Consider the following 24,174-nt stretch of genomic DNA (forward strand, 5'->3'; position numbering starts at 1 on the left):
TGTAATGATTCTTTAATCTCCATGAGGACAGAAGAAGGATCTGAAGTTGAAATAATGAAGGTGCCAATAAAATGGTCAGGGAAGACATTTAATATGTTGTTGACTCTATTATTGTTTGTTGGCTTCTTATTTGATACCCGTAAGTCTACTGAAAACAGTTCTAATATCTGACAAATTTGAATTCTCTCTTTACATACAATACTTATGTATATGCACAAGTACATGCATTCACAAATACAATCATACCATGTATTCACACTCTTAATCTCATTCTCGAAGTAACAATACTATTCATGTCAATCTTTATCATTTCTCATAATGCTGTTTTTGTTTGTTTAGTTCATATTGTTACTGACCATCATATCTGTAATCTGACACCTGCAACAGAGACAAGTTGACACAACACAATTCATGCAAGTAGCCCCATGGTTAGGACTGGTTCCTGGAACTGATGGAGAATTAAAACAGGCGGATAATGACAACAGCCCCATCGTCAATTTACTCAAATCTGCCACAAATGCAATCATATCAAATCCAACATGTCCAAATCCATCATCTTTCCTAATCATGTCAAAACAAGCAGAAGCTGCCGGTAATTCTTATCATTCATGGACCTGAACTTTTTGTACATATATTATATGTTATACCTAAATGTCAATTTTTAATATGAGGGATATGATAATTTCAGTTCAAGATTTCAAGCACTCCTTGATCTTCAATAAATTTTGAGTATCTGACAAGAGATTTTGAATGTACCATGACATCAGTTGCTTAAGATATTCCTAAAGCCCAGCCCAAGCCTCAATTGAAAATCATGTTGGTCTTGGGCCCAGCTTGAAATAAACCTCTCGGCCCAACTCCAAGCAAAGTTATAATAATCATCTTAAAGGGTGTTGCCAAAAGATTTGGTTTAGTTGGGGGATTAGGCTACTCTAGGTAGAAGAGGTGTCTTGTGGTTGGTGCAGAGTGCGGCAAGGTAGTACTATAGATACATGTCCATGGTGGTTGGAGTCAAGGATTTCGGAATCGGTATCGAGCCCCATACTGGTTCCGACGTGGTACGGTATGGTACCGCATACCGTACCGTACCGTATCGTGTGTTGGTCTACGGTGGCATACCAGTTCAGTATTGGTACGCCATCAATTTTTTTTTTGATTTTTTTAGTTGAATTTGATTTCAAATTTTTTTTGCTTTTTAAATTACTTTATATCCAAATTAATATTTATTTATGCCATATCACAATCGTACCATCCAAAAAAAAAAAAATAAGTCTAAAAGACAAACAATGCATTAAATATATCTGAAGTGCAAATTACAAAGAAGAATATGGTAACCTCAGGATCTCTGCTGATCTAATATCTCGTCGAGTATCTATATCGCTCGTAGATATCCGGATCATTCGCATACTCCGAAGGAACATCAGTCCATCGCTCTAACCAAATAGCATTGTAATCCTAAATATTCATCCCAAAAGGTATCCTCTTTGAATTGTAAGACATATCAGATCTCTCGCTCAAACTCTGACTCTGAGAGGTATCCTTGGGATGATGGTATGGCTGTGGAGAGGTCCATTCAAATATACCAGTAGCAAAATTCGATCCATAAGATGCTCCAGACTGCATAGGATAGTAGCCACTAGAAGTCGATATCTCAAATACACCATATCCATATGGATCATAAGCTACCTGCGCGTAATAGGATCCATAATACGAGAATGATTCAGATACATACATGGATCCTACTCTACGTGTATGATCATCTGCAGCTATATCATACGCTGGACGATCTTTGGGAGGCCGTCACCTATATGAGATCTCCTCATGGGGTCTATCAGGTCGTCCATCGTAGTCCCTATTTTGTGTGGCATGTGTAAAATGGGACTCATCGATGAATCAAATACCATCCTGCGACTGTATCTCAAGAATAGTGGTCTCGTATCCTTCAGTCCCTCTCTGATTTTCAGATCCATGACTGCTACCATCACTCTCACTGTTGTTGGTCTCTGAATCTGAGTCAACTGATTCCTACACTCGAGAGTGCTGTAACTGTCGTTCTTTTTTTTTTGTCTTTTTGAGCTCCCTTGGTGCCCCACTGTGACCAATCTCGTCTCAGCATTTCTCGCTCAAACATTTGGCCAGATGACTCGAACATGGAGTCACATGATGAATGACTCCCCTATGATCCTTCAGATTGTTGCTGATCAGTTGAAACTTTACGTAAAATATTTCTTTCTGCCCACTGTCTTGGATCCACGTTGATCTCTCTAGCTACTATACTGGCTGATCTTGAAGGGGATCTTGACTTTTCAAGTTTTGGCTCCTACTGCTGGCTTGCAAGCCATCCAATCATTGGATTCTCATCATTAATGGCACAATCATCTATTGTCGGATCCGTATATTTCAACTGTACTTCATTTTGAATACATTTTAGCCTCAATCTCAAATTATAGTGTACATAAACAAGATCGTTGAGGCGTTTCTGTGTCAAACAGTTTCTCTATTTGCTATGGATAAGGATGAAAGTCGACCAATTGCGTTCACACCCATTAAAGGAGACCGTCTGGAAAAGAATGCGGATGGCCACAATTTTCAAATTTGGTGCGGACTGTCCAAAATGGATCCACTATTTAGCTATCAGAAAATTAGACAATTACATATCAATTTTATGATATTAGTAGTCAAGTAATTTCAACAAAGTCCTTACTATTAATATGTAATTTATCTGCATTCATCTTCTTTTTGCTTACGACAGTCGATGAGACTCCAAAGCTGTTTGTCCCCTCTCTAAACTGTTTTGTCTGTGAAAAATATATTCATTTTAGTAACAAATATATTATTAAGTTAAATGATCGCATCTTAATTAACCTAACGTACCTCTTGCAGACAGATGCGATTTCGAGATCAGGCACTATCTTATATATAATATTACGAAAAGCAGTGAGGAGCTCATCATCCATATCTATTCCGGATATGCTATACTGAAATCTCAGATTCAAATAGTAAGCTGAAAATAAATTTCACAAATGATTAAATAAACTTATACTAGTGCAAGAAAAAAAAATTTCAGATGATTTTTGAATTCATGCTTACCGGTTAGATGCAAATCTCTATCCATCTGATAGTCCCGGCAATGCTCAATGATGTTGATGTAGTTTGGGGCATGTTTGGGATCTATCTCACTGATCTGTTGCTTTATCCTCTCCATCATATGATATAGGAAGCCGATCTGGAGGTATCTCTGGCTGTCCACGGTGCGAAGCACCTCATATAATGGCTTGATAATCTTCATTATTTTATCAGCCCGTTGTCAGAATGACTGACTGGTCATCAAGTTCTCTATATACTTCCTCAGTGCCGGCCCTCGCATTCTGTTCTCCTGCCACTCGGTACTGACAAACATCTAATGCAAGGTTGTTTTCTTCTGCAGAAGGCTATCAAATGCTATGTAGTTTGTAGCAAACTGTGTGACACCCGATCTCAAGATCTCTCCTTCGTATATTTTTGTATCAATGACAGCATCCATGTATGATTATAGATAAATTTAGTAATAGACTGGACCGTATCCACTATTTGCTGCACTCTATGAAGCTTCTCAATATCCATCAATATGAGGTCAATGTAATGTGCAGCACATAGTGACCAGTAAAATACGATCGCTGATCCATCAGTAACTCGTCAGTGGCCTTATATTGTGGTCTATTATCTGTGACGATCTACATGACATTCTATTCTCCAACTGAATCAATCATCTTCTTCATTAGTCCAAGAATGTATGCGGCATCGTGCACTCTATCTGAAGCATCAATTGATCTGTGAAAAAATATTTTTCCATCATAATATATCAAGAAATTTATGATACTCCATCTAGTAGGATCGGTCCAATTATTACACATCACCGTCAATCCGTATATAGGCCATTTACTCTTGTAAGAAGAGATCCATCTCTCCAACTCTTCTTTATTGCTATCAAGAAGCTGACCATGGATATGCCTGGGTGCTGGGGGATCTTCATCGGAGCCGGCAGCCTGTATTACTGAAATGGTAGACTGATAAAGCTCGCCTCATATCCTTCTTCTTATTCTTCTTCAGCATAGTGTCAATCCTCTGCTGCTTTGAATCCCTGCTAGGAAAAGCATGTGGATTTACATCATGAATGGTGGCCCCTGCTGGAATATCTTTGTCGGATCTCCTACTGTCAAAAGCCCCCAGCATCGATGAAATACTTCTTCCTCTACTGACTGGCTCCCTGACAGAGGTGGTCATCTTAAACACAAACTCTCCTCTAGTGGTCGTAAAGCTGGATCCCGATTCATAGAATGACGGTCTAAATCACTCTCTATATCTGATCATCTCCTCCAGTTTGTATTGATCAACCCGACTTGCCTAAATGGCAGCCTCAATCTCTGTCTTTTCGTCATATGGAGCAGAGGCCTCCTCTGACTCTCTAGAATGATAGGAAGGTGGCTCTCCAGCTCGACGGTCCACCTCTGCCCTCTTCTCCTTTGTCCTCTCCTTCGCTGCTTTCTAATCAGCAAAGTGTTTCTTCATAAGCTGTCGGATCTCCTGTGGATATTTTCGATACATGGTCATATCCCGATAATCACCAGTCAAATACTGCTTCAATCTAGTTACCTCTCTTCCTTTGAACTCTGTACCGCATCATTTGCATCTCCAATGGTGCCGAGTTGAGAGTATCTCACCATGCTTCCAGTCAATGTCACGCTTTGGATCCTTCTAACTCATTTGTGCAAGTTTAATAAAATACGATAGTTTAATAAGTTTTTGATATTATATTATTTTTTGAATTTAATTTTTTTAATAATTTTTAAAAAAAATATATTTATTTAAAAAAATAATTAATAAAAATTAATGATTTTAGTATCATCATGTAGATCGTCTAATGATCTACAATATATAATGAAATCATATCAAAATCACAAATTTTGGCATGATTTTTTCTTACTTTTCTACTTTTCAGTGGTTATTGGTCAAAAAAGATGAAAAACAAAATATTTAGTGACAAAACGAAGGATTACCTTACTTCCGATCGAAATTTGTCGCTTCGTCGAAGGAGTTGAGTTTTTTCTCTTTTTTTTTTTTGGGAGGCCGTCGCACCCGTCGTCGAACTCTGAGAACTTGAGAGTTTGCTGTTGGGTTTCTTAGGGGCTCAGGCTGAAGGGAGACAAAGCCACGCTGTGCCCTCCCTCCCCCCGAATCGAGCGAAACCGCTCAGTTTCGAGCGGTTCGGCAGCGAACCCCACTGAACTGGCTCGGTTTGGTTCATTTACCGAAAATGTGGGGTCAACCGCATCGGTTCTCGCCCGGTATGGTTTAGTACGCCCCATACCGGCCGGTTCAGGCCGGTATGGGAAACCCTAGTTGGGGTAGGGTGTGTTGCTGCGGGCCCCTGGCATTGTTTTCTGGGTTAGGGCACTTGCTAAGCTGATAGCGGAGAAGGGAGGAGCGAGACAAGGTTCAATGTCCAAAGAGGGTGGAGAAGAGAGGTAAGGTTAAGATTTACATAATACAACAATAGAGGACCATTCTTAGTTCCCGGGAAGTAACCAGCCTAGTGGTTCCCATTGGCAAATGACAGTTTTACTCCCATCTATTGCACTAGGTAGTTTTACATGCATGGGGATCTTTTTGTGATTTGGAAGATGCATTGAATGCACTTTTGGGCATTTTGATTATTTTACTTGTTAGTGCATTAATTGCATCAAATGACAGAAATATCCCCATGCATACACAACCATCTAGTGCAATATTCGGCAGTAAAATTGTTACATGCTGGTGGGAACAAGTAGCTTGGCATTTTCCCTGGGAATTAAAAAACCATCCCTATAGTAATATTATATTTCATGAAATATTAAAACTTTCAGGCTTCTTGTTGGACTTTGGGCTGAGCTGGGATTGGTCCTTATCACATACAGAACTTAGGCCTGAAAATATGAGCCAAGCCTGGGACTGAACTACTTGGCCCAGTCCTGGCCTGTTTCAAACCCAACTTGATGAGTTCTGGGCTGCTTAATTCTCTCGTTGATAATTTTGCTTGTGTTAGTTTCTATGTATGAAGCTAACTGCCTTTCTTGCCCGCAGACATCTTGTATAAAACAATCACAAATGCTGGAAGTGTGCTAGAATATACTCTTGCTTTTACAAGTGCTGCATTGGATAGACATTATAATAAATGGAGTGCAGCACCGAAGACAGGGTTCATTGATATTACAGCTTCAAGGGACTTCTATCGCATTTTTAGTGGCCTTCAATTTGTAAGTATCACCCTGTTAGATGTGTTAAATTGTGTCTTGCTTGTGTAAGCTATCTCTTGATGGATGCAATTTTTAATACTAATGCATGCATATTTTGACACTACATTTAATTTACCTCAGTGATAGTAAGGCATAACTTCCCATCATTACTCTTCCACGTAGCTGTGTCATGATATTACAGGAAAGAACCAAAAACCTTGGTACAAGTCCCAGAAGATTTCCTTTATTCCACTGGCTATTAAAATATTTTATAAAATGGTATATGCGTACACAACTTTAACAGCTATTGCCTATGTAGATTTACATTTATGTAGGGGTGTCCATAACTACTTGCATCATGTTCTATAATATTTTGTAAGCAGCATATTAACATTTTATTTTGTTGGTTATTAATTTATGATAGAAATATGAATTTATGCGTATCATATAACCTTCAGCTACAAATTTAGTTTTATGGTTGTGTGGTTTTTGGAATTGCGAGAACTCGACATCCATTACCAAATTTTGTCACCATAATTTGATTGCAATGTCAGTGCAACAAAGCTGAGATCAAGGATTTATGTCCCAGTGGAACCGGTGAGATGCCCATACTGTGCTGTTTCTAGGAAGAAAACATTACCTGGGACTGGTGCAGGACACTGGTTCTATCTTGAATTGGGACATCCTGACCATCCCAGATGCATACAACCTTGGGGATGCACTGGGATGGTCAGGACAGATCAGGGATTCTTTTCCACCTTACATTCTTGTTGTTAATGACTGTTTCAGTCCATCCAAACCGTACTGTCCAGTTCCAATTCCAATTCCATACCATCCTAGGGGCAAATCAAAATGGGGCTCAGTACTGAGATTTAAACCCCTGGTGGAGATAAATTTCCAAGGATTGCAATTTGTCAACTGTGACACACAAGTGGTCCATTTTGTTTCTGGCACCTCTTCAAGTTGGTCGAATTGCACTGTGGGTGTGAACCCACCTATGCTGGTCAGAAGACTTGGAACCAATCTCAAGAGAAGGACTGAGTTCCCTCAAAGCTTTGATATTTATCGATTGAACTATTATGCCTTGTGCTCCCGAATAAAAAGCATAATCCATCACCATTGTTGAAAAGAGGTGAATCCTGTTACCTTGCCTCCTGAAGTTCTTTGGGTAACCCTTTAGGTGGTTTGCTTGTAGTAGTCATTCTTAACCAATTTCAAGCGAATGAGTGACCTACCTCACAATTTTTAAATTAGAAAGAGTAAAGTTTTTTTATCAATTCTTCATCCAGTTATTAGACTGTTACGAGGAAAATACAATTTTCTTATCTGATATGGTGGCATCTTCAGCTCCTCACAAAATATGAGTTATGTAAAATTTAAAAACAAAAGGAAAAAAGGAAAAAAAGAAGCTTGGTTTCTGATTCATTTGCTATATCTTGCACCAATATTGTTGTCACCAGTTATAAAATATTAATCTTTTGCCTATGTTGCCTGCAATTGAAAAAGAATAAAATCTCCTGTCAATTCATTCTTGGAAAAGGTGGTTGAGTTCTGGTTATTAAATAGTTGGTTGTATGTGCTGCTTTGAGGATGTGTTAAATACTTTTGGTGTCTTGAATAATTTCACTTCCACTTTTCTTTTACTCAGCAGACTTATTGATCACCAACAAAAATCTATGTAGAATGGCTTCTTGTGTGTTTAGCAAGGTGATGGGGCAAAATAGCCAAAATAGTTAGGGGGCAAAATAAAGGTAATGAGGGGGCACATATTGGTGAAAGGGAACTCTACTTTGTCTTATAAGGTAGCTGAGGTTTCAAACTGGCATATATAGGAAATCTTTTTGGAAATGGGCACAGGCATTTGACGTAATATTAGAAGAAAATATGAATATGAGTTCTCCTTCTTTTGCTATGTTAAAAGGAATTTCCAAATCTTTTGAAAATTTAAGTTCTAGAGACATTGTTATTGCAAAAGTTACATTCTGTGATTCCTCCAACTAGGACATAGTGAGAATGTTAAGCAAATAAGAAGCACATCTGTGACATCTTTGAGTAATCATTCTTTTACCTGTTGACATTCTTGTTATATCGGTGGTATAGGGACAGCATGCATTTTTTTCAAACTTCTTCTAGCAAAAGGATAATTAAGGTTTCTTGTACTGGTTGAGCATGAACGCTTTTCTATGTTTTCTCCCTTGTTATTTTTTTTTCATTGATTAATCTAGAGGAATATTTGTACTTTCAGGGATACTTGGAGGAGACCATTCTTGATCCATCAAAGAAACATGAACTCTTGGGAGACTCAGTAGCTTGGGCTGGCTGTACCATTATCTACTTACTAGGTCAACAACAGCACTTTGAGCTTTTTGATTTTTCTTACCAATTCCTCAATGTTGCAGAAGTAGAAAGTGTGACAGTCTCTCAGCCCCTATCTTGTGAACGGGGTAGGAGTGCTAATTACTTGCAGGTAGGAACATTGCATGCTAATGTGACTTCAACTTCATATAAACTTTTCATGTTATGATGCCATGATAGAGTAATTTAATTTCGCAAGTTGGCTTCTTCCGTTATCTTAATTCAATAGCTGCAATTTTTTCAATTTTTTATATTTTGGAACATCCTAATTGCATGACTGTTAATAACAAACAACATAAAAAAATAATTTTTGCTGAAGAAATAGTATCTTTACTTTTCCTATCAGAAATAGTGAGGTGCAAATTAACATTTATAAATGGCTGAGGAACCTGATAAAGATCTAGTTGTTGAATGATTTGCATCATTGCTTTTGTTCTATTTAACAAAAATTGTGTTAATCACAACTTAGTCAGGTCTCTAACTGTACTTTATACTTTCTGAGAAGGGATATGAGAACCTATTAGAAGCTATGAAGAAAGCAAGAAGGCTAAACAACCATGTTTTCTCCATGCTGAGGGCTCGTTGCCCCCTCGAGGAGAAGGTAGCTTGTGCTATCAAGCAGAGTGGTGCCCCACAACATCGGGTGAAATTCGTCAACACTGTATCTGCCTTTGAAACATTGCCGCAGAAAGGTGCCTGAAAGTTTTTTAAGTTTTCCCCTCTTTTTTTTTTCCCTTCTGTTGGAGCATCTTTAGATATGTAAGTTGTGCGGACAAAATATGTTTATGTGACTCACTCTAGTTGTCTGCTCCAGTTTTAAGTTATCCATGCTTTATATTTGATAGTTTTTATTGTGCCAATAATTTCCTTTGATTGTTTGACTGGTCAAGCTTTTGATGGATTGGCTTTAAAAATGGTACGGATAATATCCATCTAGATCCATTTTCGTATTCGAATCAATCTAGATTTAGACAAAAATTTGAGTATCCGATTAATATTCATATTTATATCTATATCCATAATATATATATATATATATATATATATATATGAATAGACAAATATCCGACCCATATTCAATATCTGGATTTAATTGTAATCTTATATAATTTTATATAGTATTTTTAATTTTTTAAAAAAAATATACAATCATATAAACATACTATTATTTTGCTTGATCATCTACTTAGTAATATTTTTGATTGTGTAGTCATAAAATTTGATGATCCATCTTATATTCGTAATTATATCCATACTTTCAATAACCGAATTATGTCCATATTTGTTTAAAACAATATGAATATGAATTTTTATATGCGAATAATATCCGTATTTATTTTCGTTAAACAAAATAAATATGGATAGAGATATGTTGGTATCTGATCCGGTTTCAACCCTACTTGTAAATATGGATAGAGATATACTGGTATTCGATCCGATTTCAACCCTAATTGGCTGCATTATTTGCACCTGTGGTTCAGTTTTATCTCATTAATTGGTTCTCATAGTGTTCTCACATATCCAAATCAGGTATGTCTTATTAACTTCACCTCTTAAAACAAAATTCTATCATGCGACATATACGAGTCCATGCTTCTATTTTCAAATTATTTCTTCATCACATTTTATGGCACCTCACTGAGCTTACCCTACTCTACATGGCGAAACCAGAGTTATTCTAGCTTGTTTCAGTCTATACTTAATGTGTAGTGTTTTGAGGAAGAACTCAACTAATGACAGACTTTATGTAGGTTTCTCAATTGACCCAAATAGCTTCCCGACCACTGCCAAAAAGGAAAAGAAAAAGAAATAAGAAGAAGAGGAAGATTAACAGTCTTACTTAAAATTTGACCATGTAGCTGATCCTAATCAAAAGGTGTCTAAGCAAACATTTCTAGACCTAGGGTAGATTAGGCGAGGTCAACTTAGGTTGCATTTGATTTGTGCCAGGAATCGGAATTAAAACAGATTGGAATAAGAATCTGAATAGTTATATCTTTTAATGTGTTTTGTTCGTGATAGAATCAGAATTGAGATGAGATTTGAATATTAGGGGAGAGTAGATATTGAATTTTAGAGGATTATGGCAAATTCTAATTTTCTTCTGGAATCGGAATGAAAATAGAATTCTTAGCAACCAAAGGTTTGAAAAGAAAATCACTCATTTTCATTTTTCATTTCAGAGTCCAACTCCCAACCAAACATTGCTTTCATTTTTGTCACCTCTAGAGAATGCTAGTCATCAAGTTTGGGATGCTGGACAAAATGTGCTTTATCAATTGACTTCTTTGAGCTCTAGTCTCTGCACACCCAAAAAGTAGAGGCTAGTGCGTATTCTCCGATTTGATTCCTAGTGGTAGCAGCTGCTCGCGGGCTTTAGCGGGTGGACTTGAAAGGGCACAAACCGATGAAAGGGAAAGGAACGTAATCGATTCAAACAAGCTATGCAAATATGAAATCTTAGCATGGAGTTGTTGGTGGCACAATATTGGAACAAATCATTTTATTTTAGATATAGATACTGCCGATAGTAATACTAAAATAACCAATTTTAAGGTTATAATATCTGCAAGCAAATACAGCTTAAGAGAAAATTTAGTTAGCAAGAACTACTGTAAAGCTCAAAAGATGACATCCGATTAGTTTGCAAGCTTGATGTGAAACGTATCATTCAACTAAACCAAGATTCCTTCCGATCTGGTGACTTGTGGTGCAAAGGGCGTGAGTCACTAGCCACAGCTAATATGTGATGTCTTGCAACTCAATGGTGACCATCCTTTGAAAAGCACAAAATGACTTGCCAAATGTCCTGGTTTGGCAGACCAAAATCTTTATAGGATTCTTGATTTTGCTTTCGACGTGGATGTTGCAAATTCTCACTATGATATCCAAGCCGTATGGAAATTTCTTTCATGTGGACAAAGACGCCATGGAAATGACAACCGTTTAAATTCCAAGTCATTATTGTCGCAAGAAGAATCCAAAAGAACATATAACTAGGTTGGATAACAAAAAGAATTGGTAAAATTAATTACTTATTTTGAGATACTAGAATACTTGCACATGCGAATGCCTATTTAAGAAAATATAGAGTTGTCTGATCAAAATTTAGAATCAATTTGGAGAGAATTTGACAAGAGATAAGGTCAGTTTGAGATAGATACTGGAGAGAGAGATAGGTAATTAAATTCGATATAGTTTTACCACCGAAACTGCCTATGTTTGCAGATATAATAAAAAAATGTTTTACAAGAACTGATAAATGCTCCATTCGGATTTCAGACAAAATTTGATACACCGAAAAACCTCTTCACTGCTAATTCAACATAGTCTAATTATATCGAACATTTAGAACCCGTTCAAGTTGTCAAACCGATTACGCATACTAAATATCATGTTTTTCTTGCCTTCATCCGTTTCCTTTTGTTCTCGTTACCATCCATCTTTACACCAGACGAGTATATGTAAATAATTTGCTTGACCATTTGGCCAATGATGATCACCCATGCACCACAAGAAGATAATATGCAATCCCATAAGATCTGCAATATGTCGAATTCTAAGAGCTTCAACGCAGAATTATGATGGAATGTGTTTTCTACTTAAATCACTTTATCCACTTTCTAAAGGAGTGCACGTTATACCTACCTAAAGTTTTTTCGTTAACTATTAATTGGTCATGAAAGTGACAAGCAGTGGCTAAAGCGCTGATTTGATTAACATAATAAAAGCGTGCCGCGTTGCAAAACTACAAAGAGCATTCTGAACAGCAAATCCTAATAAATAACAAAAATATATTTATTTTTTTAAAAAAATGAAGTATCCCGGTAAAATTATTGGTTGGATGAACTCCACTGGCTTGACAATGGACCAATCAATTTAGGTATAAATTTAATTTTTTTTTTAATTTTTTATTGTTTATGTTTGTATATATCTTTTGTGATTGGATTGATCCACCACTGAACTAGTGGACCGGCAATGTTGGAGCCTTAATTTATATATAGTTGCTAACACGTCACAGGTTAATCCAATATTCTCTTCTCTGTCATCAACCTAAACACCATCAACCTCAGGCTGTCGCCACCCCCGACCTGCCACGTGTGACACCACTGAACCCCCATCTATTATCACGTGCCAAATTGGAGAGCCCTCCCACCACTCTCCTTTACAATTTGTAAGATATATAAAAATAAAATAAGGGGAAAAGGAAAAGGAAGGCAATAAGAGTAATATAGTGGGCAAGTTGCGTCCTGGTTGCTGATACCTTTACCCCCTTCAATGTCGGGCGCGTGCTCGTAAGGTAGCTATCGACAGCAGGGTGGGCCCCGGGGGTCGAATCTTGAGGATCCGGATCGCTTCTCTCGGCCTTTTGGCGAGGTTCGCGGGTTGGACGGCCGGGATTCCTCAATCCGACGTGGGAAGATGGCCCACCGCGGGTGGGAATATCACGGGGCGAGCAGCGCCCTCTGTCGCTACGCGGAAAGGTGACGTCGCGGATGATGCCTGAAATCTAATCCATCGTATCACAACGGTCATTGTTGGTGATGGAGCCATCACGTCCGTCCGACCTGGTGTTATGTACTTGGTTGGGGAAAGGCGGGGCCCGGGCCACAATATCTGTGTTTGGTTTCGGTGGTCCCCAAGTTTTTCTTTTGGTCCCGTCTGCCGACGGTGGACCAGGGACTTTTTGAGAAATGGGTGCTGATTTCTTGCTGGGCTAGGTGGGGCAGGATCTAGCTATAGGCTCAGTTTTACTCGACCATGGGACGGTTCGACCCTTGGTCTAAAATGATCGTTATTATAATGTTATAACAGCTTTTATAATGATTTTGGAGGGGCCTTTATGCAATGTGGATTGAGTTATAATTATTATTTAACCTGTGATTTGACATTTCCCCAATCGAATTTTTATGTCAATTAAAAAAGGAAAAGAAAAAAAACTTTTTAAAAAAATGATCAATGACCAAGGATACGATCAAATGTTATCATAAATCTTTTTTTGTTGTTCTAACAAATAAAGTTATTGTTTCTTATCATTATTATCATTAATATCTTTTTTCGTTTTTATTTTTTGTTAACCATTGATTGGTGTAAGATTATAGGCCCTGGATGAAGACATAAAGTTATTATGCCTTCTTCTGAACTAGGAAAATAGGAGGTTTAACTTTATTACGTGGATATCTTAGCCGATGCTATTGAAACCTTGTTTTTTCATCCTAATTTTATCAAATAGCTAAATATGATGAGCCCATATGCATGGCTACTTTCTTAATTTGCAAAACCTCAACTTGGTTTATATAACTAAGAAATGAGCATGTTTGTGTGCGGTAATGTACTTTAATTTCGTATCACACAAAATTTATTCAGCATTGCTTGATATAGATCATAGGCACCACGCTTTCTACTCATAGAGGTTCCCCACACTAGCTTACAAAGTTGAATGATGTCCAAATACAGGCAATGGATGTGTAATGGGACAACTTTGAGCATTGTCCTTTTTTGGGCAAGGAACTTTGAATATGGTTGCTTAGCTTTACCAACCGTGTAGGGAAAATCCAATGACTCAGCCAATGAACTCGCATACAAATTAGAGTGATCACTTCTCTCCATGAGTGACATAAAGTGTTTTTAATTTTCTTTGGATAATCAAGTAATGAAAGGTGTTGGAGATACCTATATATGAAGAAATTATGAAGAAAGTGGCAGTGGTGGAGGTTTGCCAGAAGGTAGAAAAGAGGATGACTAGGCTCTAGTTGAAAAAGAGAAGATACTTACTGGTCACTCTCATATCTGGAAGGCCTGCCAAAAAGAAAGATTGGACTTGATGCTATGGATGTGGGATTTGATTTGCTTTGACTAAAGGATTATGGCATCAGGGACCCCATCCAATTTTTTATGGCAGATTAGCCATGGATCCTATCCTTGTGGAAAGAAGATAATATATAGAATTTTGAGAAATTGCATTTGGAAAATTGGCCATTGAATATACCAAAGTGGTGTCTCTTAGATTTGGACCTATACGGTATAAAAACAATAATCACATACAACATGTGCCTCCATTTATGAGATGATTAAGATTACTACTTGAAGTATCGATGAGGTAGTTGGAAACAAGTAAGAAGAGGATCAATGAGCTCTTTGTTGATATAAGAGAGGAATTCTTGGCTCTTGCATGGATTTTTGAGGATTTAATGAATTCAACAAGCTCTCCTGATAGATTAATTATCTAGATGCACCAAGCAAGAGGGTTCATTACCAATCCAAGAGATTGAAGATTCGATCATTAGTGACGTCCCTTGATTATATTTGCCTTCAATATATATTTTTCTTTTTGAAGAAATCTTCAACATGTTATTAGCTCTAAGTTTTTTTTTCCTTCCCATTAGACCTATCTTAGTATACTCCTGAAAAAAAAAAAAAAAAAAAAAAAATCCCATGCATGGGCTAGCACTTCTTAACATTCTATTTGTACATGATATAGAAGGTGTTGTAGTTCATTAGCACCTCATGATGCTTATTACTGCAAGTACAAGCATCTCTTATGATATATGTATTAGATTTATTGCATCAATATAACTAAGCAATTTTATGTTTTCATTTATTTTTTTCAAAGTTATCTCTATTAGCTAATTTTTGCTAAACACTAGCCACAATGACTTGCAAGGAAGAACCTTGGCTGCAAATGGTACTGGATTTGGTGTATGGATAAGTAAGAAGTAGGTTGAAGGTTTCTTTGATAACAATATTGCTTATAGAGATAAGTAGAAACTCATTCTTTCGGTCACATTGGATCATAGTTGTCTATTTTCTCTTTTACAGAGAAATAGAAACAATCATAGTTGTCTATTTTCTCTTTTACAGAGAAATAGAAACAATTAGAGTGCATCTCAAAAGTTAGATTTGTATTTACAAATAGATTTGACATTAAAGTCATCTAGATGCCAATGAATGCGAATTCTGATGGCGACATTACAAGTATAAAGTAGAAAAACAACTTTCGAAATGTACGGAACTAGAAATATTTTATACCCACTTTTTTTGAAAAATTTTGGAGGAATCTTTATCAAGAGAGATATAAAATAACTTTTCTTCAAATTGAAAATGAAACTTGTTGACTCTATTCATATGTGTATACTCACCAAAACTTTCCACTAGATCCTGCACAGGGCATATAAAAGAATCTACCTAGAAGATGAACCTAGCCAAGGAATGCTTTGGGTGGAAGGCCAGTTGTCCCCCCCCCCCCCAATGTTATGTTAGGCATGTACCCAAACGCCTGGGAATAAACAACACTAAAAGAACTAAAGATAAAGTATCAACCTAAGCAATGATTTAAGCGCCCAAAGTAACGCCTACAGACTTTGACACGATTCATCCTGAGACTTGCACGCACATCAACGAACTCTTTTGCATCCTGACTCAAATCACCTCGATTCGTGTTCAAAGCCCAAAAAGTCACACCAATGCTTGATCTCATTAGCTGTTTTGAGTAGAGATGGTATCATATGCTGGAACTTGGGAAAATAAAATTAAAATGGAGAGAGAGGAGGGGGAAGAGGTGGGAGTGGGGCCTTTCGATTAGGACAGAGAGGGAAAGAGATGGAAAGTTGAGACTTGAAAGCGTGCTTGCCGGCCATTGTACCTTCCCTTATGTTCTCTCTCTCTCTCGCTCTCGCTGAGCTATTTTTCTCCTATTTTGGACAATTTTTTATTGTTTATTTTTGGGATTGATGGTGAGGGTTGGATGAAACCAAAGGGAGGGAAGATCCGGTGGAGGAGTCGGTGGAAAATCTAGGGGGGAAAAAAAAAATGGAGGAAAAACGAGGTGGATTCGGTGCATGAGCGAGTCGGAGAAGGGGTGGGAAGGAAAAAAGATTGCTTTTTGAGGGGGAAAAGCTGGAAAGCTCGCTTTTTTTGGGGATCGATATCGGAAAAAGCGGGCTGAAGTGGTGGTCTCAAGGTCTTCTGAGCTCTGGCGGGGTGTCTTTCGTGGGGAATTTTGGGTGGATTCGAAGGAGGATGGCTGGGTTTGTCCGTGTTGGTCCAGGGAGTGATGGGTTGTGTGGGAATGGTGGGTTCCAGGGGTGAAAAAGGACAGATTGTGATGCTTAGAGTGCGGTGAAAAGTAGAATAGTGTCTTCCTTTGTGTCCATTTTGATTCATACTGGGAGGAGTGGATCTTGGGATGTGATAAGTTTGGGGTGAAGAATGAAGAACTCGGTGTATTTTTTTTGAAGTTGGTTTTCTTAATTCCTTGGACCACATCTGGCTTTCTCTCGGTTTTGGTTTGGCTGCTAGAAAAAATATCGATAACTTGGGTGGAGTGGATGCCGAGTGGACGGCGCTTTCAGTGTTAGGTGTGAGAATTTTGGATTCAAGAGCTGGAGAAGGTGGCAGTGGTCGAATTCTAGTTTTCCTACTTGTCTAAAGAAAACTATTGTGCTTGTGAGGTTGCTTGGAATAAAAAAGTTGTCTTTTTACAAAGGAAACAAGACCGGACTTGGCTCTTTTGTTGCTAAGGTATCGGATCCTTCAGCATTGGACTTCTCGAGGTTTCATAGCCATGGAGGTATGTGAATTCTTTGAATTCCTTTAAGTTTCTGAAATTTTCATTTCTTTTGATTCTTGAGTCATTGCTCATCATCATCATCTTCTTCTTCTTCTTCACTTCATATGTCAAGCAAACTTTGTTTTCTCGTCTTTCTTGTATATTTTTGTTGAACTCAATTTAGGATGTGTATAGAATCACGGTAGTTCAGAAGGTGACAAAGGGAATGATGGACTCTTTCTTTGATGATTGCAGTTAGGCATCTGAGGCTTCTCTTATATGAAAATTTCAGTGGAAGATGAGTTAAATTAGTTCTTGATGTTGGTATATGTGATGATTAGAATGCCAGTGTTTTCAAAATCTGTAAGGGGTTTTTCTCCTGCGGTCCTCAAATATGTACTACTGCTATTCTTTCTATTACTATGTGGTTCCCAAGGGCTTAGCATGGAAGGCCAGTACCTGTTGGAACTTAAGAATCAGCTGAGGGATGACCTCCACCACCTTGATAGTTGGAACCCTGAAGATCAGACACCTTGTGGATGGAAGGGTGTGAATTGCACATTTGACTATGATCCACTGGTTTTCTCTCTCAATCTGAAGTCCATGAATCTTTCTGGAACCATCTCTCCAAGCATTGGTGGCTTAGTGCACCTAACATATCTTGACCTTTCCTTCAATTGGTTCTCAGGAAGAATCCCTGCAGAGATTGGAAATTGCTCAAAACTAGAGACTCTAAACCTGAACAACAATACCTTAGAAGGTGAAATCCCTCCAGAATTGGGTAAGCTCTCCTCCTTGAAAAACTGCAATTTGTGTAATAACAAGCTTTCTGGTTCTCTTCCTGAGGAGATCGGAAATCTCTCCTCACTGTCAGCATTAGTGTTGTATACCAACAACCTCACAGGTCCGTTGCCTCCTTCCATTGGAAGACTCAAGAACCTGACCACCTTTCGAGCAGGGCAGAATATGATCTCTGGAAGCTTACCTGTCGAGATAAGTGAATGCCAGAACTTGACACTGCTTGGTCTTGCCCAAAACCAGCTAGGAGGTGAGATCCCTAAGGAGCTCGGGAAGCTGGGGTACTTGACTGAACTGGTTCTTTGGGCCAATCAACTGTCTGGAGTTATCCCCAAGGAGCTTGGGAACTGTTCGAGCCTTCAGACCCTGGCACTGTACCAGAATAATCTAGTGGGCCATATTCCTACTGAGATTGGAAACCTGAAGAATTTAAAGCAGTTATATCTGTATAGGAATGAATTGAATGGGACGATCCCAAAGGAGATTGGGAATCTTACTCTCACAACAGAAATAGACTTCTCAGAGAATTTGTTGACTGGACATATACCAACAGAGTTGAGTAACATAAAGGGCTTGCACCTGCTCTATCTCTTCCAGAACCAACTTACAGGTTTTATCCCAACCGAGCTTTGTGGACTAAAGAAATTGACTAAGCTTGATCTCTCAATCAACTACCTCACTGGACCCATCCCTAATAGATTCCAGTATCTGACTGAGCTGGTCCAGTTACAACTCTTTGATAACATGCTGTCTGGTGGCATTCCTCAGAGGCTTGGGGTGTATAGTCCACTTTGGGTGGTTGATTTTTCAGACAACAACCTCACTGGGCAAATTCCAAGCCATCTTTGCAGGCATTCTAATCTTATTTTGTTGAACCTGGGTTCAAACAAGCTGACTGGAAACATCCCCACGGGGATCACAAATTGCAAATCTCTAGTGCAGCTTCGTTTGGGTGGGAACAGCCTCACAGGCAGCTTCCCCTCTGACCTCTGCAAACTGGTCAACATCAGTACCATTGAGTTAGGTAAGAACAAGTTCAGTGGTCCTATTCCTCCAGATATAGGTAACTGTAATGCTTTGCAAAGGCTTCACATTCCAAACAACTTTTTTACATCTGAGTTGCCAGGAGAGATTGGTAATCTATCACGGCTAGTTTTCTTTAACATTTCATTTAACAGACTTGGGGGAAGAATACCTCTAGAGATTTTCAGCTGTACAAAGCTCCAAAGACTTGATATCAGCCAGAACCGCTTTGTGGGCACATTACCAAATGAAGTTGGAAACCTCCTGCAGTTGGAATTGCTGATTCTTTCTGATAATAGCCTGTCTGGAAATATACCCCCGATTTTAGGACAGCTTTCTCGTTTGACAGGGTTGCAGATGGGTGGTAATCAGTTTAGTGGTGTAATACCAGAGGAATTAGGTGGTCTCTCGAGCTTACAAATTGCAATGAATCTCAGCTATAACAATCTTTCTGGATACATACCACAGGAGCTTGGAAATCTTGCTCTATTGGAATTTCTTCTACTCAATAATAATCACTTAACTGGTGAAATCCCATCCACATTTGCAAACTTATCCAGTTTACTTGGGCTTAATGTCTCGTACAATGACCTCACTGGTCCTCTTCCCCCTATTTCTTTGTTTCGAAACATGGCCTTGAGCAGCTTTGTAGGAAATAAAGGGCTTTGCGGTGGACCTCTTGGTGAATGTGTTGGATCTCCATCTTTGTCTACTTCATCATCAATGAGAACATCAAGTAACCCATTGGGAAAGATCATTGCTATAATTGCTGCTGCCATTGGAGGGATATCACTTGTTCTTATTGCTGTGATTTTATATTTTATGAGAAGACCATTGGAGACTGTCACTCCTTTGCAAGACAAGCAGCTTTATTCCACAACATCGAGCATGTATATTTTCCCAAAGGGAGGATTCACATTCCAGGATTTGGCTGCTGCCACAAATAATTTTGATGAGGGTTTTGTAATTGGAAGAGGTGCTTGTGGGACAGTATACAGAGCAGTCATGCAGTCTGGTCAGACAGTTGCAGTAAAGAAGTTAGCATCAAATAGAGAGGGGAACAATACTGACAACAGCTTTAATGCAGAGATTTTGACTCTTGGAAAGATAAGGCATCGAAACATTGTGAAGCTATATGGTTTCTGTTATTACCAGGGCTCCAATTTTCTTCTGTATGAGTACATGTCAAGAGGCAGCCTAGGTGAGCTACTTCATGGGGGATCTTCTTCCAGCCTTGACTGGGATACGCGTTACATGATTGCCCTTGGAGCTGCTGAGGGGCTTTCATACTTGCACCATGATTGTAAGCCCCACATCATTCACCGAGATATCAAGTCTAACAATATTCTACTTGATGAAAATTTTGAAGCACATGTTGGCGATTTTGGATTGGCAAAGGTAATTGATATGCCATACTCAAAATCAATGTCTGCGGTTGCTGGATCTTATGGGTACATAGCACCTGGTGAGTCCTCTTGGTACTTCTCATGATATAGGAGTCATTCTCTCTCCTGTTTTGCATGTATTTTTTTTTTTTTTCAATGATCCCATGTTGTTTATCAAGGAAATGGCTGCTATACTGCCTATAATGAAGGATTCATTGGCCTTTCTCCAATTTCTCCTGGATATGCTACTGTAACAAAGGCAGCATATCCGTTGGCAGAACTGCTGATGCTAGATTGTCTAAACTGAAAGCAGGTCTTCTTAATGCTAGATGTGATTTTGTGCCATGCAGAAATACTAGTTAATTAACTTGCATGATTTTTACTTCATTTAGGATTATAGAACTACATTTTGTGAAAGAGCATGTCACCATCAAATTATTTATACAATATCCTTATGCCTTCGCATCCCAACTGACTTTGATTTTCAAAGCAATATTTTTCTAATCCAGTTTCAAAAATTGTTATGCTACAGTACTTTAGCATGATCTCTGGAAGTCCTCAAATTAGCTGAATTGGAATTTCTTACTTCTGTAGGGATTTTATTCAAATTTGCGTTGTTATCCTCTAGAAAAAGCTGTGGAGATATTCCTTTTTAAATTTACTCTAGAAAATGGATATATTGGTCTCATGATGAGCTAATTTTTCAAAAAGTTGGATTTAGGGATTTGGACAAGAAACAATTGTGGGTGGAAAAGTAACATAACTATTTCTGATATTGTTGATTAGTTCCAACTTCCAAAAATCAACATCCTGCTCCACATGTGGATTTTATCTGTGCTTTCTGTTCTACAAAATGGAATTCAACAAATCTTGCTCAACATTAATAACCAGGACTGTAGCATATGCTGATACTATTCTACTTGCTTGTGCTTGCGACGTTCTTCCATTGTCTTATATACTCTACCCTTAGTGGTACCACAAGAAGGAATTCTTCTTTAAGGACATCAGCCCTTTCCTTGCCTTTCCTTTTTCTCAGTCCAAAGTTAAGACCGCTTTTCTTGACTGTCACAAGAGAAAGAAATGAATAAAAGGATTCCCTCTTATGAATAGAAAAAAAAAAAAAAAAATCAAAGGGAATGAAAAATAAGGTCAAAGAGATGGTACCTGTGCAATATAAGGAAGTTAAGGATTAAAATGTCCCCACCAGATAGACATGTTTCCCATTTTTTGAATTAGGCATGTCAGCCTCTTTCTCCCTCCTGGTTTGGCAGCAGATGCATTATCAGCACACAAAGATGATGAACGTACCGAAATTTTTGCTTGCTATTCTATAAACATCATTTCAGCTTAGTAGCAGCAGCAGCAGCAGCAGTAATGATTATGATGATGATGATGATGATGTTGATGATGATAATGATGATGTTGATGATGATAATAATAATGAGTATTATATTGCTTCTGTATTAGCTAATATCAGCAGGAGACATTTTGGGGGTGTATTGATATCTCCATTGATAAATTAGATTTTCACCTTGTGATTGGCATGTTTATCTATCCCTAATGTAGTCAAAATTTTTCTTTCAGAGTATGCTTACACAATGAAGGTCACAGAAAAATGTGATATTTATAGTTATGGAGTTGTCCTTTTGGAGTTGCTGACTGGAAGGACACCTGTTCAGCCATTAGACCAAGGTGGTGACCTTGTTACATGGGTAAGGAACTACATAAAGAACAATTCATTGACTCCTGCAATACTCGATGATAAATTGAATCTAGAAGACAAGAATGCTGTTGATCACATGATCACAGTTTTGAAAATTGCTTTGATGTGTACAAAAATGTCACCATTTGATAGACCGCCAATGCGGCAAGTTGTACTAATGCTGATTGAGTCTAAAGAGAGAGCTGGGAGCTTTGTATCCTCACCAGTTTCCAATCTCTCATTAAAGGACAATCATTTATAATGTATTTATATTCTGCATTAATTGAAGTGATAATTTTTTTCTGATTTTTCCTTGTATTACGTGGGGATCTTTGATAATGTCCATTTTTTATACAAAGTTGATGATCCATTAAATCTTAGCATCTTCTGTACATAAGTTTCCTGAGCATTATAATCAGTATTATTTGAATAAAAGATATGCCTGCAGAGATTTTGACAGGAATCCATCTTGCTAATCCCCATGATTTTGAGTTAGCTACATGAACGAAACTTAGATGTAATGAACAGCACTTCTACCTGTGCCATCACATTTCTATCTGATAATATATTTGTGCCAGATGATTTGAATTTCAGATGAATTAGGGTCACCAAGCTTTATTTTGATTTAAGTGTGGTCCTTGTTTTGTTTGGAAAATTGCGATATCAGATATCAGTATGACTGTATCCATTTTTTGTTGATGGATAGAGGTACTAGATATAGATGTTATTTGGATGCTAAAATTTATGTCCATATTTATTTTAAATGGATATGGATAATAAATTAGATATTGACAATATGGATATAAATTTGTGTATTTATCAAATACTTAAACTTTTTTGACAATCAGATCCAAAATATCACTCTGTAGAAGGTAAATTGAGCTAAAAAGTTGTTCTTACTATCACTTATTGTTCCTTAGATAGGATTGCAAACAAGACTGGATATTCAGATGGGTATCAGATAGCCAGCTATCCATATCTGTGTTCACTTTTCTTTGATGGATGTGGATATGAATATGAATATTAGTTGAATACTGAATATTGTATCCATATCCGGAAAGATTCGGATACATTAATGGATCTGGGTATATATTATCTGGTGCATTTTCTCCCCTACAGGCAGGTCTAAGTACCTTAAATAATAAACCTAATAGCTAGCCTTTTTGTGTCAGGTCTTGGGTCTTCATATAATACTTTCTATCAATGAGTTCTTATTGACTTGCTGCCTTCAATTAGATAATATAAGTTTTTCAGCTTTGTAATTTCTATTGCAACCATTCAGCATTTTTGGGTTGATGACCAGCCTATTGCTGGTTTGAAATCTTGTATGTAATTGGATTTATCTTGCTTTTGAGGGCACAAGGGCATGGACTCTAGGCCACTGCATGTATCTTCTATGCAGGAGGAGAAGCCAATTTTCTTTGTTTAAAACCTGGCCGACCATCTAAAACCTTGTCTTGAAAATGAAAATTGTGGAACTGAAGATCTTCACCAGCTTATCTAATTGCTTCTCATGTGAACATGAATTTCACCAATTGTTTTTGTGATATTTTCTTAAAATTTGATAGAAGAATAAAAGTTTAGAAAAATGATACCAAGAGCTCCTAGAAAGATATTAGATTGTTTTGGAAATAAGTGTAAGACAAGATGCGGAAGAAACTGCTTCTATATATGCACCAAATCCCACCCTGCCCCTACCTCCCAATTAGGAAAAAAATAAAAGGGGAAAGAAGAACATGTTATGGATACAACATGTACTCTAGTTGTGATGGAGAGAAGATACGCAGTCAGAAATTTTATTTTGTGAGCCTCTCATATATTGTTTCTGATGCTAAAATTTTATCTCAAACATGATGAAGGAACTAACTCTCTCTCTCTCTCTCTCTCTCTCTCTCTCGTTAAATTGAAAATTTTAGGCAATCTATTTTCAGAGCAATTCAATTAAATTTCATTCTAACTCTTCTTTTTTCTGAATAGTAGCTTCATAAAAATGTTATAGTATTTTTCATTGGGGTATTATCCTGGAATCATGTTTACTCTCTATCTACATTAGCTTGACAGCTGGATGTAAATTTATCAAACTAAGTAATCTGGTTGAAAGTGTGACCATGT

The 24,174-nt window shown here is 37.8% G+C and overlaps 2 protein-coding genes and 1 pseudogene across 2 annotated transcripts in view; 2 read left to right on the top strand and 1 right to left on the bottom strand.

Annotated features, from left to right (window-relative positions):
• LOC105043128 (protein PIR) overlaps positions 1-9,488 on the top strand; it is a 134,552-nt gene extending 125,064 nt beyond the window's left edge. The window contains exons 27-30 of the mRNA XM_010920544.4: positions 388-592; positions 6,100-6,272; positions 8,497-8,718; positions 9,112-9,488. Coding sequence (XP_010918846.1) covers positions 388-592; positions 6,100-6,272; positions 8,497-8,718; positions 9,112-9,306 — 795 coding nt within the window. The 3' untranslated portion in view covers positions 9,307-9,488. The remainder of the gene's footprint in view (positions 1-387; positions 593-6,099; positions 6,273-8,496; positions 8,719-9,111) is intronic.
• LOC114914075 (uncharacterized) lies at positions 1,916-3,598 on the bottom strand (annotated as a pseudogene).
• A 6,686-nt stretch (positions 9,489-16,174) lies between the features above and the next one.
• On the top strand, positions 16,175-22,366 carry LOC105043129 (uncharacterized). The gene is made up of 3 exons (XM_010920545.4): positions 16,175-17,175; positions 17,410-20,440; positions 21,945-22,366. Exons 2-3 carry the CDS (start codon positions 17,473-17,475, stop codon positions 22,322-22,324), a joined length of 3,348 nt encoding a protein of 1,115 aa, XP_010918847.1. The 5' UTR covers positions 16,175-17,175; positions 17,410-17,472; the 3' UTR covers positions 22,325-22,366.
• The last annotated feature ends 1,808 nt before the right edge of the window (positions 22,367-24,174 follow it).

This window comes from Elaeis guineensis, chromosome 4 (genome assembly GCF_000442705.2).
Source record: "Elaeis guineensis isolate ETL-2024a chromosome 4, EG11, whole genome shotgun sequence".
NCBI classification, from domain to species: Eukaryota; Viridiplantae; Streptophyta; class Magnoliopsida; order Arecales; family Arecaceae; genus Elaeis; species Elaeis guineensis.

Bases quoted from the DNA above. Each gene is read 5' to 3' on its own strand.
- LOC105043129 (XM_010920545.4), top strand. From the start codon at position 17,473: ATGTTGGTATATGTGATGATTAGAATGCCAGTGTTTTCAAAATCTGTA. The intron at 20,441-21,944 runs GTGAGTCCTCTT...TTTTTCTTTCAG, and splicing joins TTATGGGTACATAGCACCTG to AGTATGCTTACACAATGAAG.